This window comes from Etheostoma spectabile, chromosome 11 (genome assembly GCF_008692095.1).
Source record: "Etheostoma spectabile isolate EspeVRDwgs_2016 chromosome 11, UIUC_Espe_1.0, whole genome shotgun sequence".
In the NCBI taxonomy this organism is placed as follows: Eukaryota; Metazoa; Chordata; class Actinopteri; order Perciformes; family Percidae; genus Etheostoma; species Etheostoma spectabile.
In genome coordinates this window covers 18,208,994-18,224,683 of record NC_045743.1, presented here as the reverse complement: position 1 = coordinate 18,224,683, position 15,690 = coordinate 18,208,994, and the positions used below count along the sequence as shown (strand labels likewise).

The 15,690-nt window shown below is 39.4% G+C and overlaps 3 protein-coding genes and 1 long non-coding RNA gene across 4 annotated transcripts in view; 3 read left to right on the top strand and 1 right to left on the bottom strand.

Annotated features, from left to right (window-relative positions):
- Window positions 1-354: 354 nt before the first annotated feature.
- On the top strand, window positions 355-7,645 carry LOC116698460 (keratin-associated protein 21-1). Its single transcript, XM_032530407.1, has 5 exons — window positions 355-373; window positions 6,223-6,256; window positions 6,365-6,575; window positions 6,630-6,864; window positions 7,180-7,645. The coding sequence occupies exons 2-5, from the start codon at window positions 6,238-6,240 to the stop codon at window positions 7,213-7,215; spliced, it is 501 nt and encodes a 166-aa protein (XP_032386298.1). The 5' UTR covers window positions 355-373; window positions 6,223-6,237; the 3' UTR covers window positions 7,216-7,645.
- Window positions 380-2,964, top strand: LOC116698458 (uncharacterized histidine-rich protein DDB_G0274557). The gene is made up of 3 exons (XM_032530405.1): window positions 380-707; window positions 1,372-1,832; window positions 2,620-2,964. Exons 1-3 carry the CDS (start codon window positions 689-691, stop codon window positions 2,653-2,655), a joined length of 516 nt encoding a protein of 171 aa, XP_032386296.1. The 5' UTR covers window positions 380-688; the 3' UTR covers window positions 2,656-2,964.
- LOC116698461 (uncharacterized) lies at window positions 2,875-4,504 on the bottom strand. The gene is made up of 2 exons (XR_004334211.1): window positions 4,345-4,504; window positions 2,875-2,997 (listed from the first exon to the last, which is right to left on the bottom strand). It is a non-coding gene; the product is annotated as an uncharacterized LOC116698461 (long non-coding RNA).
- Window positions 7,646-8,946: 1,301 nt separating the features above from the next.
- Window positions 8,947-15,690, top strand: part of hibch (3-hydroxyisobutyryl-CoA hydrolase) — a 25,684-nt gene continuing 18,940 nt past the window's right edge. Inside the window, exons 1-6 of the mRNA XM_032529648.1 lie at window positions 8,947-9,064; window positions 10,001-10,043; window positions 11,143-11,274; window positions 11,909-11,993; window positions 13,238-13,318; window positions 13,445-13,497. Of these exons, the coding sequence (XP_032385539.1) occupies window positions 9,033-9,064; window positions 10,001-10,043; window positions 11,143-11,274; window positions 11,909-11,993; window positions 13,238-13,318; window positions 13,445-13,497 (426 nt within the window). The 5' untranslated portion in view covers window positions 8,947-9,032. The remainder of the gene's footprint in view (window positions 9,065-10,000; window positions 10,044-11,142; window positions 11,275-11,908; window positions 11,994-13,237; window positions 13,319-13,444; window positions 13,498-15,690) is intronic.

Here is a 15,690-nt window from a genome sequence, read left to right as displayed (position 1 = left end):
TCTGTTAAGTGTCCTTAGATATCAAGTGTTAGGATTTGATACTATAAATAAAATAAAATTGAATTGAATTTCTATACAAATTTGACATTGACAATTAATTCATTTTCATTTTCAATGAATTGTCCAGGATTTTTGTCATTATTGCTTATCTTGTGTCACATGATGACAAAGACATAAATAGTTTTGTTATAAAAAGTAACAAAATTGGAAGTGTATGTTTCCATTCTTTACGGAGAAAAAGAATACGTGTGGGAGTTTAGTCTCTGCCCCTGCTGCCTGATTGGCATCATTTCTATCTGAGGCGTGGCTCCATGTTTGCATAAAGGCCGAGCCAGCTGACTGCTGTGTCTGTGGATCTGCACTCCAGCACGCAGTGAGTTCCCTACAACCTTTCTCATCATAGAACGTGTGTGTTTGCTTGCATGTGTTTACCTTTGTTAACTGTATTGCATTATTTTGTGATCATGTCTATATCATTACATCATACCCATGGGAAGCTTTGTCTTTATAGTACAGTCATATGTGACTTGGCTTTAGGGTATCTCTGACCTGCTCTGCCTTTTTGCAACATTTTACAAAGCACACTGTCATTTTCATACAAAGTCATTTATTTTCCTCTGTTTAGAGCGGATTTGTGTGCATTTAAGTGGTTTCTCTCAGTTTCTGGGTTTGGAACTGGATTTTCAAGATGAGCTGGAATAACGCAGGTAAATAACACACTTGTTACTGTCTTTTTCACTTTTACTGACACTCCATCTTTATGGTCATAATATGACATCAAGTGTATGAAACTGAATGAGTATATGATGATATGAAAGGTTTCTATTCTGCACATGAATGTTCTCATAGTATAATTATGTAGTCAAATATCATGGGCGTGTGTGTGTGTTTATTTGTTTCCCTGAGGTGCAGTCAGGGTCAGATGACTGCAAAGTCACATGGTGTCTCTATTAGGTCACATGGGTGGTTGACAACAAGATAACAAAACAAGACAATGTAACTGGTTAAGCCAGTAGATGCTGATAAACCATCTGGTTTTAACTCCTCCACCTGTCTTACACGTCTTCTTCTGTGTAAATCAGGGGATTTCCTCATGTTTGAACCAGGCCTTAAAGCTAGCATGTGCATGTTGGAGGATTAGAAAAACAAACTAAACGGTGAATTCTCCCCACAACAAGAGTTAGGATTAAATTACAAAGGAAAAATGTAATATTTTTCAAATCTTCCTAATACAGTTACACTTTTTCTGACACCCCATCCTCACCCTTATGTTTAACTTTCTTTATTGAATTTTAAGGATGAGAAATTGACATCAAGTGTATAGAAACTGAATGAGTATATGATGAGCACCACCCCTTGTCTTTCCCCCAGGCTATTGTCCTCAGCCAATGCCAGGAGGACAGTATCCTCAATATCCACCAGGCACTGTCCCAACCCAGCCCTGCCCTCCTCAGCCTTGGGGTGCACCCACTCAGCCATTTGGTCCAGGCCCTCAGCCTTGGGGTGCACCAACTCAGCCATTTGGTCCAGGGCCTCATCCTTGGGGTCCACCTGGGAACGGTACTGCAGCCCCACCTTATGGAGGTTATGGACCTGGCCATGGTCAATGGTACAACCATCCCGGGCATCATCATGGACATCATGGACATCACGGGCATCCTCATGGACACCCTGGGCATCATCATGGACACCCTGGGCATCATCATGGACACCCTGGGCATCATCATCATCCCGGGCATCATCATCCCGGTTTTGTTCCAGGCCGCAGACACAAACACAAGCATGGTCACATGCACGGCCGTTGCCACAAGAGAGGAAAAACCGGTCATGGGGTAAGATCCAGTTGATTTATTGATCAAAGTGCAAATTAAGGAGTTTTTCTAGTAACAGCCATACTTCCAATAAGTAGCCTGGTAATATACCATGGAAGGCTGTGAATATCTGGATGGCCAGAATATGTCAAAGTGATCATATTTTCTTTGTCTGTTGTGTAATTTAGATACAGTATATATATGTAAAAAAACCCACTTAAAATGTAAATACAAACAGTTTTTGGAATTGTAGTTTTTAGTTAACTATATGTAGTATATATAAACATTTTTTATCATTGGAACATTTCCTGATTTTCTTGGTTCAGGTTTGCTAAAGTTGAGGCATCACTTGGTTAAACATAATCAGTGACCACCATAATGTGGCAACAATCAATTTGTTATAATAATAATAATAATAATAATAATGGATCAAATGACTATATGCAATGTGAAAGGTGTCACTTTACAGCTCTCTTCTCTCCTTATTTAAGATCCTAGTGGCTCATTTCTCAATGGATTGAGTGTTTTGATACTTTTTTTAATAGCAAATTAACCTGCTTTGTGTTTAAAAAAAAAAAAAAAGAGAGACATGGAAATTTCACTTTTTACAATAAAGGGACTTATTATCTTTTATTAATTCCTAGATCCAGAAAAATAGTCATCATGTAGACACAAATGAAACTGAAAATCACTGTATTCGTTTCTTAGTGTTTTTGAGGATGTTATTCAATGATGAAGTCATAACTTGAATAATTACCTGTTTGACACGTCACCATGACTAAAAAGACACTGTTTGTTCCTGCTGTAGTACTCCAGCAGCTCCTGCAGCAGCAACTCGGACTAGACCAGGAGGACAGAAAGCAGACAAGTTGCCCCAGGGAACCTTCACCCTGCTACAAGACAGGAGATAATAATAACACATTGGATTTCAAATGTTGGGATTATATACACGTTGTTTTTTTTAAAACCTGTTAAAGTAAGGATCAGCTGTTACATATTATGAAGTGTTTGGCCATTGTATTTGAAAATACATGTGTTAGCGTGTGACAAGGGGCATGTTTTGGATGTGTTAGACAATGATTGTAATTGTTCCCTTGTAGTAAACAACATGAAACAGGTTTCTGTTATTCATAAAAGCATGTCACCCCTGCAATGCCCTACCTCTTTGTTCTTTAATCCAGTTGACCTCATAGATTCCATGACACTGTGTGTGTGTGTGTGTGTGTGCGTGTGTGTGTGCGTGTGTGTGTGCGTGCGTGCGTGCGTGTGTGTGTGCGTGCGTGCGTGTGTTTTCTATCAGTGTGTATTCACATGATCTTTAATGTTGGCTTAAGAGCTGTTTCTCTGTCTTGTTTTGCTTCCTGCCTTTTGTGATTGTTGGCCCTATCCTGATTTGCGTCGCCTGTTCCTCGTTGTGGGAATGCTGTTCCACAACATTGATTTAAGCTATTCAACCAGGTTAGCTTTAGCATTTCAGCTTTTCAGCATTTTTCAACTATTATCACCACTTCAACATCTTCTTACTGATTTAATCTATTTCTACAGTTTAGCTTTAGCATTTCAAAAAAAACAAAAAAAAAACGTTCACATCTTTTTTTTACATTAGTGGTGTAATTCAACTCAATTAAAACCATTCCTACTTTTTCATCTGTTTTTACTACTTAAGCTTCTTCTTACGGATTTAAGCTATTTCTCCAGTTTAGCTTAAGCATTTCAATTTTTTTTTTACATTTTTTCCACATCTTTTTTTACATTAGTGGTGTTATTCAACTTAATTACAACCATTATACAACTATTATAACAACTTTTACTGATTTAAGCTATTCAACCAGGTTGCCTTTAGCAATTCAGCTATTCAGCATTCCCGCGCATTTTCTGCAGGAAATGCATTTTCTAGTTTCACCTTGTTACCCTTTGTATCTAGTCTCTGTGTTACCCTTGTCTAATATCAGATCAGTATGTTACTGTTTAGGGGCATTTGCTTGCCACTGATTCTGTGTTTTGCCTATTCCTGTTTTTTTAGTTCCTGCTCTTATAGATAGATAGATAGATAGATAGATATTTACTGATCCCAATCCCAAAAATGGGAAATTACGGTGTTACAGCAGCACACATACATCAGTCGCACAACACAGAACATAAATGATATACTAGGAAAAAATATACATACATGCAATATACATGAAATAATAATAATAATAGGAATAGGAATAAAATGAAAGAACAAATATTTGAATATATACAGGAAGTTATTGTATTTTGCCTGTGGGTAGTTGTGTTTTCTACCCTATTTGCCTACTGTATCCCTCGATTGGTTTGGATTTTCATTAAAATAATCCTCAAGCTTACTCGTGTGTCTCTGCATTTGGATCTGACATTCCCCATTTCCACATGACATCTAGTATATGTATATGACATGTATTATAATAAACAGTATGCAACACAAGTTTTGTGAAGTGTTTAGCCAATGTATTTAAAAATAGATGTAAATACATGTATTAGCGTGTGACAAGGGGTGTGTTTTTGATCTGACCTCATAGTTTCCATTACACTGTGAGTGTGTTTTCTATCAGTGTGTATTAATATTATCTTTATTTACCCAGGGGGTGTTGAATCAAGACCTTTGTTCTGCAGTGTTTTTGACCAATAGTAACACACCCTGTCGCTCTCTACTGCATTCACACCAACCCAGTTTAAATTACCCGTGTAATTGACTCTTATTTTCATGCTGTTTTTAGTCTTGTAATGACACCATTTAATTCTTGACACAAACCTTTTTAAGATTTTTTTTGGCATTATTGCCTTAAATTGATATGACAGTTGTAGGCAGGAAAGGGTGGAGAGAGAGAGGGAGAGGGATGACATGCAGCAGCTCAGAATCAAACCCTGGGTTGCTGCAATAAGGACTGAGCCTTGGTGCATGGGGCCCACCCCCAGACGCCACCTATTTATTTTTTATTTTTTTATTTTATGGACATTAAACAGGCACAACTCCCTAAAAAACATAAACAGAAGAAGAAGAGACACCAGACGCCCCCTTTAACACATTATCCTAATAAATGTATATTTTATTATGCTGTGTATAACTGTTGCATATCTGCAACTAGTCTCTCCTGATTGAAATGTATCTCAGTGTAAATCCTTTCAGAAAGACCTCACTCTTAATGAACGCTCTACCTAACTCCAATCAGCTGTTGGAGGCGTTCACCTTCCTGTTAAACCAATCAGAATCACGTACAAATGGCAAGGGCCAATCACAGAGTCACAACCCTGCTTTAAATCTGTTTCTCCCTTTGCTATCAGCTGTAGTTGCAACACTCTACCCCCCCTTCACCTCCAGTCATCTACTCCAGCTCCACCTCCAGTCCTCTACTCCAGCTCCACCTTCAGTCCTCTACTCTAGCTCCACCTCTCCTTCCACCTCCAGTCTTCTACTCCAGCTCCACCTCCCTTCCACCTCCAGTCATCTACTCCAGCTCCACCTCCAGGCCTCTACTCCAGCTCCACCTCCAGTCATCTACTCCAGCTCCACCTCCAGGCCTCTACTCCAGCTCCACCTCCAGTCATCTACTCCAGCTTCACCTTCAGTCATCTACTCCAGCTCCACCTCCCCTTCCACCTCCAGTCATCTACTCCAGCTCCACCTCCCCTTCCACCTCCAGTCCTACCCCTATATACTGTAGATATATCCAAAAGATTTGAACAGCGATGGAGTCTAATCGCCAAAGACCTTGCACATTTTGTTTGAGCTAAACAATAAATCTTATTTGCATATCCGCAAACATGTCTCTCCTGATAGAAACTGCAACTGCTGCTTCTACTGCACTGCCTCATGTGGACACAAACTTTTAAACTGCGTTCTGACTTATGAGAATTATCCATATAATAATAATGGTTGAGCTGTGATATGTGCAGGTTGTCAAATCAGTGGTATGACATATGCAAATGATCAAAACATTCCTCATGGCTCGTCAAAAGGATCAGTCGTAAACAAAAAAATGTAAATGTACAACAAAATTAAGATTTTTGTTTTACTGTTTCTGCCATTAATTGACAGGACAGCCTAGATATGAAAGGGGGAAGACATGCATGTCGGACCTGCACCCAGGACCTCGTATCTATGGGCGTGCGCTCTACCAGGAGAGCTACCCGGGCACCATTGATTTTAGTTTTTCAGGTGTGGTTATCCATATCTTTTATACATCAAGTTTGACTGTATGTCAAAAATTACACAAACACACACACAGCTGGGCGTTCCGGCACTGCCCACAGTGATGGAAAGTTGATGAAGTTGACTGCACGTATAAATGAGCAGCAGGGGACGGCTGTGTCTGTGGATCTGCTCTCCAACACACACTGAGTTCACCTCCCAAACTCTGCTGAGGACTTGCAGCTCCACGGCTGCTTTCAGGATCTAACCTACAAAATGTACGGACAGAACCAAGGTAAATCACACACCCACCTTCAATTATAATGAGCGTGCGTTACATATTTGATAATCACCCTTCTGTATTGTCTAAACTAACTCATTTCTCTATTCTTGGTATGTTTAGGAAACCAGTACCCTCCAGGTTATCCAAACCAGGCCCAGCAGATGCCAGGGGGATACCCTCCAGGCACTGTCCCACGACCCAACTACCCTCCTCAGCCCTACGGTCCACATGGAGGCCAACAGGGACACGGACTTGGACCTGGTTATGGTCAGGGCCAGGGACAGGGATACAGACCTGGACCTGGTTATGGTCAGGGCCAAGGACAGGGACAGGGACACGGACCAGGACCTGGTTATGGGAGCGGCCAAGGACAGGGATACGGACCTGGACCTGGTTATGGTCCGGGCCAAGGACAGGGATATGGACCTGGACCTGGTTATGGTCCGAGCCAAGGACAGGGATATGGACCTGGACCTGGTTATGGAAACGGCCAAGGACATGGACCGGGCCATGGCGAGGGACACGGACAAAGCCATGGACACGGCCACAAGCACAGGCGGAGGCACAGGAACGGTCACAGGCACGAGCGATGTCACAAGAAAGGAAAGCACTCTCGGGGGGTAAGACTCAGTCACGTCGAATACGATTCTTACAAGTTTGTTTGCTCCAGAAATTAGATTGTATTTAGAATTCAAACTGTGAAAATAGAAGAAAAAAGTTGGGCAATAATGTCAACTAATCACAGCACAGAGTTGCTGAACATTGGTCCAATATTAACATCTGAATCCAGATCTTTTGCACTGAATGGCAGACTTCCATCTTACGTTCTCAAATTTAGGTGTGTAGATAAAACAGCTATATTTTAAGTTTCATATTGGTTCTGGGGATGATTGAAGTGATTCACTGATGTCTGTGGTGTGTTTATCCCTCTGTAGTCCTCCAGCAGTTCCTGCAGCAGCGACTCGGACTAGGTGAAGATTCCTGGAACAGGAGGAGAAACAAGACAAGATGGCACCTGGAAACCTTCATCCTTCTACTATATATCATAATCAATATGTTACTGCCTAGATGTTTATTCACATATACTCCTTGACAAATGATTGGTATCGAACACCTACATTGACTCCAAAAAGTATTCAGAGTCTGGCTCTCTCCTGACACCCATCCAGGATCCAACAATGCTGGATGTTTGAAAATAATTTTACATTAGCCATGGTATGACCTGTTGACGTATGATAGATATGCTGCAATTAAGCTTCTTCTGACATTTCATAACTTTGTTACACGAGACACACTTCAGAAATGATTGTATGCATGATTGTGTTTGTGAGAATAAAGTGCTTTCTGTGTACGATACAGCTAGTAAAGTAACAATGCAATGTCTTGCTTTTTTTTATTTGATTTGGTCTCCATTCTTCTTCTTTGGTACTCTGGCGATTGTGAAGGTGTGCTCTTTATTTGCGTAGGGAAGGTCGACATCACACCCTGAAACTGCCAGCGCCGTCACCCTAATCTTATTTTGATAGCCTGTGTAATCAAACACTTGTTCATGTTGACATCCACCCTTGCCACCCTTTCTTGATCTTGGATTTAAAAATACTATAAACTTGCACAGTATTTGCAGTACAGTGGTGAAAGATAGCCGGCATTCAGATTCTTTACTTAGGTAAAAGTAGCAATGGGTCGATTAAAATACTCAAAGCTCTGCCTTCATAATTTTACTTAAGTTAAAGTATAGTATAGCATATTATAGTAAACTATAGCATTGGCTGCAAAATGTACTGACAATATCAAAATAAAAGTAGGCCTACTCATCATAGTCCCTGCCAAAATGTCATGTCATATTATTATTATAATAACATGTCTATTATTGGAACATTATCTCTGATGCATTACTGGGTTAGCAACATTTTAATGTTGTAGCTGATGGAGGCAAAGCTCTTCTAACTATGCTACTTCGTTAGCTTTTAGAAAGATAAAAAGAGAGAGAACAACATTGTCCTGGGAAATGTAGTGGGGTCAAAAGGAAGTTAAGTGGAGTACAGTAAAATAAAGTCCAGTAATTGAATGAATGCATTGTTTTACCAGAGGAGTGGACACAGAAAATATAAAATAGTGAGAGGAAAATAGTTTAAGAACACAGACGTGATGGGTGGCTCCACTGAACATTTGTTTGTTTGTTTATTAACAAATAAAAATTACAATCGTTTACAATGGTTTTGTTCACATTGTTGTTTTTACCGTTGCTGCCTGAACTTATATAATATAAGATCAGGCAGCAACGGTAAAAACAACAATGTGAACAAAACCATGAGGTAGACAGCGTTTTAATAAAAATAAATATTAAGGTAATACAGATGTGACAGATTTGCAAACCACGTATATATTGTGGCAACAGATGTTCTTAATTGAATAGATTGGAGTATATATCAGGCATATTTCTAGCTTTTTTAATAGTTACTAATTTAAGAGACTCAAAATATATGTCAAATTCAATTTGGAATGATTTAGAGCAAGGTTTTGAATTGGAAAACTTTGACTTATGAATATGAAACTTCCCTTAACTAAAAAGATTGACAATATTACATAATGTTTCTAGCTCTACATTGAAACGTGTAATGTCGACAGATAGCTTCCTCATTGGTGCGCCCACCATGACGTCACCACAACGACCAATCAGAGCTACCCTGGTGTCTCTTTCAGGAAGTACACACAGAAATATAGCAGAGGAAAGAGCAAAGAAGCTGGACCTGAAAGTGCAGCCACGGGACGAAAGTCAAAGATAACAATGTCCTTAACCGTTTTGACGTCCGCTTACAGGTACGTGGCACGTGACGGTGTTTCTCGTTAACGTATACTAACGTTACGTCATAGTTTGCTGACATTAGCTTACAAAATGCCAGACATGCTGGCAAAGGTTGAAGCAGCGTTAGCTAAGTCACAAGGATGCTAGCTACTGTATGAACGTGAGGAATAGTATCGTGTTGGGATTTAAAGCTTTATATGTGCTTAGACATTGTGTGTGATTTGCGTTATACATTCAAGCTAAAAGGTAAAAGCGTTATTTCAGCATAAATGAAGACATGTTGGTCATGCAGTAAGTTTGTTGTTATAAGTATATGGGTCGTTGTTTGTTGTTTGTCACATTGAGTTGTTTTGCAATACTTCTGTTTTATAATATAAGATGTTCTGGTATATTTTGTTGTAATCCAGCTCTCCTAAAGGTGTTAGAAGCAGAATTGATTGTTCGGGATGCTCCCTGGGTCTGGTTTCAGTCTCTTTCACCCCCACTGATCTTGTCCTGAACTGAGGGTCATAAACCTTCAGTCACATCTCAATTGAAAGATAACGAATAAGCACACACACACACCACTGTGGTCTAAAGACCCCCCCCCCCCCCCCTTTGTGAGTAAGACTGGGGGTCCAAGAGCCAGAGAGGCAGACAAATTTGGGGGGAGAGCCGTGTTAGGTTGACTCTGTATTTGTCTCTAGGATATCCTGTGTAATAACATGGATTCACACATCCACATCTGAGATTTTGACTACTAATTGAATGAACCCTGAGAATGGAGCAGGATTTAGCTCCAACGATCGTGATAGTAAATGATTGAGGCTGATTCCCCTTTGTTAATGTTAGAATTTGACATAAATCGATACTTTAATTTATTGTGAGGCTGTGAAGTCCAATGTGTTGACGCTATGTGTCCACCCTGTCCAGTTGGTAATGATAATGTTGACCACCACTGTTTCTCCCAGACTGAGGTCCATCTGCAGACTGCAGCGGATCCAGAGCCACATGGTGAGCCACCCCCCCCCCCCATACATGTTGTTTTGTACAACTTACTTATTGGCTATATCAGCCCTCATAACATCTACATCTTATAACTTATAACTTATTCCCTCACTCATGTTCTTATTTAGTTTAGTTATAGTCATGGTCGATATTTTTTATCATGATCTGATGTTCAATCCCTGCACTGTTCACTTTTTCCCTTTTTCCCTATCATCATTACACACAGTCTACACTAGTATCTCACCTTATCATGATCAGTGCATTCCTGTGAGTGATTGTTAATTTAATTTTTTTTTTTTATTCTTATGTATGTGTGATATATGTGTGTATACAGTATGTGTTTGCTGTGTTATGGTTGTCTTGCGACTAGATGCCTAACATTTCCTTCGGGATGAATAAAGTACAGATCGATCGATCGTAGCTTCTAAAGGTTTTCAGTATTGTATAGTGAGGATTGTAGGGATGTAATTATATGGTTTTCTTTACAGCACAACTTTGTAATTCCTCTGTCAGCCAAGGATTGGAAGGAGAATTAAAAGTAGACCAGCTTTTCTACTGCATTTTAACTAGTATCAGCCGGCATTGTTAGCATGCCAGTCAGTGTATGGATGCAGTGTTCTCTCCAAGTACCTGTTATGTCAGCAGGGAACTCTCTTCTTTCATTTAATACTAAATAAAAGGCTGTTTTTCAGCTTCAGGTTGCCATCACTCCTGGCACATCAAACATGTTATTGTATTATTGATTCTGGAGTTTCATCTAGACGTTTTCCAGTGATGTGTATCCGTTACACATTTCAGATGTGTGTGTTTCCATGTTAAAGTCTACTCTAGTTTGTCTACTTTAGATTATCAAAATACTTTATTCTATTTGGAACATTTGCTTTCTAGTTTGTTCTGATTTATCCTCTTACACCTAAGTATCTCTCTATTATAGTTATATTTTATTGAAGTGATGCTAATGCTGATTTAATCAAATTATTTTCTTTATTCTATCCAAGCAATTACACTAAGTTAACTATTTAAATGAGCTGGAGTGATGCAGCTATTTCTGAGTTTATTCCAGAGTGCCGTGCTGTAAAGACTTTGTGTCTCTCTTTTGGATCAGATGTCGAGTCAGGTCGAACCAGGGGTTCTTCTGGAGAAAGTGGGCAGCGCAGGTGTGATCACCATAAACAGACCCAAAGTCCTGAATGCACTGAACCTGCCCATGATCCGTCAGATCTACCCTCAGCTCAAGGTATGTGGAAAGCTTGGCTGATGCTAACTCCAACCGGGTCTAAATATCTCGGCCTCGATTGTTCCAAGTGTCATTTATTATACTGTAGCAGCGTGTTACTGATCATCAATGGCTGCCAGTCTCACTTAGTTTGACATAGTCAAAGGTTAATGAGAGTTGGATTGATTTGCTCAAAAACCTTTTCAAAACTTAACAACAGCCCTTTTACAAGGGATGTAATTACTCACCTAACTTCCTGAAAAAACAATCCTATGGTATGATGTAATAAATAGCTCTAATGATACAGTCGTCCCTCCCATTGCCTAAAAATGGGAGGACACAACTGTTGAATGATTTGTGGTTTTAAATATCCCAAAATGCGTTATGTGCCACTCTCTTGTTTAGTTTTTTGCCTGGAAGTCTTGAATCCTCTGAAGACCACATCCTAACAGCCTCATTCATCATTCATTCATCATATAAGAGAACAGTCTTCATATTACATTTTGAATAGTTTCAATTTCTTGGAGCTTCTATTTTGAAAACCTAAACCCTAAAATAATGCAGAAACCAGTTCCACAGAGTAGCACAAGACATTAACACAGGATTTGTTTTTGATGAAATGTTCGTTAAAGTTGTTCCTTTTTGTGATTTCTAGAAATGGGAAAATGACAACGAGACCGCCATTGTGATCATCAGGGGAGCAGGGGGGAAAGCCTTCTGTGCCGGTGGAGACATCCGAGGTAAGCAGAAGCTGTGAGATCAGTTACTAGGGGTCTGTGTAGACCAAGTTTGGGCCTCTCACAAATTCAGATCACAGAGGTTACCAGGTTCTCTAAAAGAGAATCGGCGATGCTCGATAAACCCAGAAGGGTCTGTAAAAACACTTATTGTTGTTCTAAAGATATTTCCACAATCACCAAAGACTCTTCTAATCATATGGATAAAAAAATAACTGAACCATACAAAATAAAAAAGAGTTATAACCTGGGAAATGGGTTTTCAATCTTTGTATCTTGCTATATGAATGTTTGCCCCTTGGGACCTGAATGTACATATAAGAGGCACAAAGTGGGCCTGGGGTCTGGGGAGCTTTAATGGGCAACAGTGTAGAGCTGGGCAATATATCGATATTGAGATAGTTAGTTTATAGTTTTTTTTTTTTTAACATTTATAGTTTTTAAACAAAAAACAAACAAACAAAAAAACCAAACAAACAACAACATACATGCATTCCTGCATACATATAATTAGAATGACAGATAAATAAGGTCATGTACTTATCAGCACAATCTTCCAAATTTGAAAGTCATTCAAAAAGGAACAAAAATTTTCCACGTTCAAAAGGAGTAGGAAGAAGTTGATAAACAACTTATCAAGTCCGACCCCCTTTCTCTACTTTTATCCTTTAATAAATCTTATTCTTCAGTTATTTACACATTGTTATTTACACATCATACACACCGATGCATACATACACAAACGCGTATAAACCCTTTTTTATTTTTACTTTTTTTTTCTTCCCTTTCTTCTACTTTATATACCATCTATCTATAGCAGGTTACATAACACAGCCATACTAGACTTAGTATGTAGACATGCTAGTATGTAGATATATTCGCATATGGACATACCAGCTATGTTAGCTAGATATGAGATCAGATATCGGCTTAGACTTTGAATATCGTAATATGACATAAGTGGTGTCTTATCCTGGTTTTAAAGGCTGCATTACTGTAAAGTAATGTCATTTCTTGAACTTGCCAGACTGTTGTAACTGTTCTATTATTTATCTTTACCCACATAGTCATTAATCCACATGGCTGATTTTTACTTACCAAAAATCTTATTGTGTAAATATTTTGTGAAAGCACCAATAGTCAACACTGCAATATCAATATCAAGGTATTTGATCAGAAATATCATGATATTTGATTTTCTCCATATTGCCCAGCCCTACTGCCGCTAACATGTTTTCTCCTCTCAGCGGTCACAGAAGCGGGGAAAGTTGGAGATCCTCTTGCAGAGGACTTTTTCCGTGAGGAATACATTCTCAACAATGCTATTGGTAAGCTTTAAGTACAGTTATACCTTTTATTAGCAATTACATCCATTATTTATGGGTACCTTTTAAGTTATAGTCCCAGAACCATTTTTCTTCTTTTTTTTAACCCACTTTATTTTATTTTTCAAGGAACATGCAGGAAACCATACATCGCCCTTATTGAAGGAATAACAATGGGTGGGGTGAGTGCATTCATTCTTTATGTTTTCACATTATAAGGTTGGGTAAACTTTTCATAGTTTCTTAATAGGTATTTGCATCTTAAAAGACACTGAAAATGTTCATCCCGGTGTTGAGATTATAGACTATTCCGTCGTCTTTTTTGTTGAGGGGTGTGATATTCACAGTTAGCTGTAGGTGTCAGTAGAGAACTATCTGCAGCTGTTACCTACTGCCAGTGTCGAGGTCGGCCTCTGATTGGCTGAAACATGAAGTGACAGGGCATTGTTGCTGCCACTGGTTGCTCCCTCTAGCTGTCACATATGTTTGGAATTTGACTCGGTACCTTTGCCCAACATTGAACTTCACTGTTCAAAAACTGGCAGTTATGGTGCACTGTGCACTCTGGTACTGGAAGGGCTGAAGAAATAAAAGGACAGCAGTTGGACTTTGTATGGTTTTATCTTCTGTTGACATAAAGGAAAAAGAGGACTCAAACATGCAGAGCAGGGTGCCCGCAACAGTCTGTGTGAAGGATGGCCAATTTAACCTGCCAGCCCTCCTTGACATAGTGGAGTGTGTCACGTAGCTCTCGGCTGTGAGCGGCGTCAAGCAGAAAGCCCCAAAATACAACCAGTCTCTAACCTGCACCCGTTTACTGGTTCCACTTATTATTTATTCATCTTTCTCATTCTCTATTTCAGAGCTGTTCATACTTTTCACACTGTAATATAATGACATAATACTATTTAGTCCAGCATCCTTTGCACTATGCTCCACGATTAAAATAATAACTATCATAATTTACTCCTGCATACTTTGCACTCTTCACTGCCTCAACCTGTCTATATTGTTTCTGTTTAGAGTGTGTATATATCAGTGTCTATATATTGTTTGGTTGTTTTGTATGTGTAAGTGCAGTGTGAGCAATGATGATCCAAAGCAAAAATGTGTCCTCATACCTGGCAAATAAAGCTGATTCTGATTCTAAAAAAAATAGCTTAAAACACATAGCAGGTTAAGTAGCTGGCAAGAAATCTATTCCATAGCCTATTTTTCTTTTACAATTAATTTTATTTTAATAAATAATACTAATTTATTCAGTCAGAATTCTTATTCTTGGTCTAACCTTTTAATCATTAACATAAGATCCATATTACTTGGCCTGAACGGTATCAGTGTGGGCTGCTATGGACTGACAATACAGAAAAAGCAGCTTTTTTGTTTTGTTGGTATGTAACATTTCACACTATGAAGTTCATAGGGAGGAATCTTAGAAGCTTTTTAAAACTCATCTAGTTTGCTTGTTTTGCCAATGTTTGGACAAAAATGACACCCCCACTAACCTTTTCCTTTCCAAGAGAGACCGAAGCTGTGATTTATTTGTCAAAACAAAACTGCTAAAACAATGCAGGGCAGCAGCGGGTGCAGTAGCGGATGCAGGGGACAGCTGAGTGCTCGCTTGTGATGTACTGCACATATGTTGCACCACATGGTGTGGAACAAGTCACATCCACTCAGCCGTCCCTGTGGAAAACCTCAAAAGCTGTGATGTTTGTTGAGTCCCTTGCGCTGCTTATCGCACAATCTATTTCTCCTCTTCTTTTTGCTGCGGGTTTATAGCTCCGGGAAGGGATTTGACGTAAACCTCTCCTGTCACGTCAGTACAGAGGAGACACTAACGTTGATGCAAACCATCCTCAAGGCGATTGCTGTGTAATGTGTGTCGTGGGTTGAAAACAGACTAGGTCTATATATGGAAAAGTCCAAGAGGCACCAAAGTCCCTATTCCCAGATCTGTGCTGAGCTCAGGGCAGAACTCCCCACATCCAATGAGTATTCTTACATTAGCGACAACAAACCACCAGGAAGTAAAGGCCTGTTGTTAGCAGGTCAAAGGACACACATACACACACTCTATCTGTCCGTTTGCCTAACATCAGTGGGAGCTCATCTAGGGATGGGAAAAAAATCGATTCTTAGATGCATCTCTAGAATGATTTGATTCTGATAAGTTAATAATTGATTATTAAAAAAAATATTTTGATTTTTATTTAAAAGTTTCTGTCTCCAGACAGGTACAAATGGGATGGGATAAGTCCGTGCTCAAGACCGTTTTTCTATGGTCTTGGACTTTTCTCATACTCGCTAGTATTTGGACTCGGACTTGTCTCGGCCACTGGTCTTGCCAGATATGGCTTTTGGTCTGGACCGAG

Excerpts from the sequence above, each read along its gene's own strand:
- LOC116698460 (XM_032530407.1), top strand. Across the intron at positions 6,576-6,629 it reads CAGGGCCAAGGACAGGGACA|TGGACCTGGTTATGGTCCGG; the intron begins GGGACACGGACC and ends GGGATACGGACC. Across the intron at positions 6,865-7,179 it reads AAGGAAAGCACTCTCGGGGG|TCCTCCAGCAGTTCCTGCAG; the intron begins GTAAGACTCAGT and ends ATCCCTCTGTAG.
- LOC116698458 (XM_032530405.1), top strand. Across the intron at positions 1,833-2,619 it reads GAGGAAAAACCGGTCATGGG|TACTCCAGCAGCTCCTGCAG; the intron begins GTAAGATCCAGT and ends TTCCTGCTGTAG.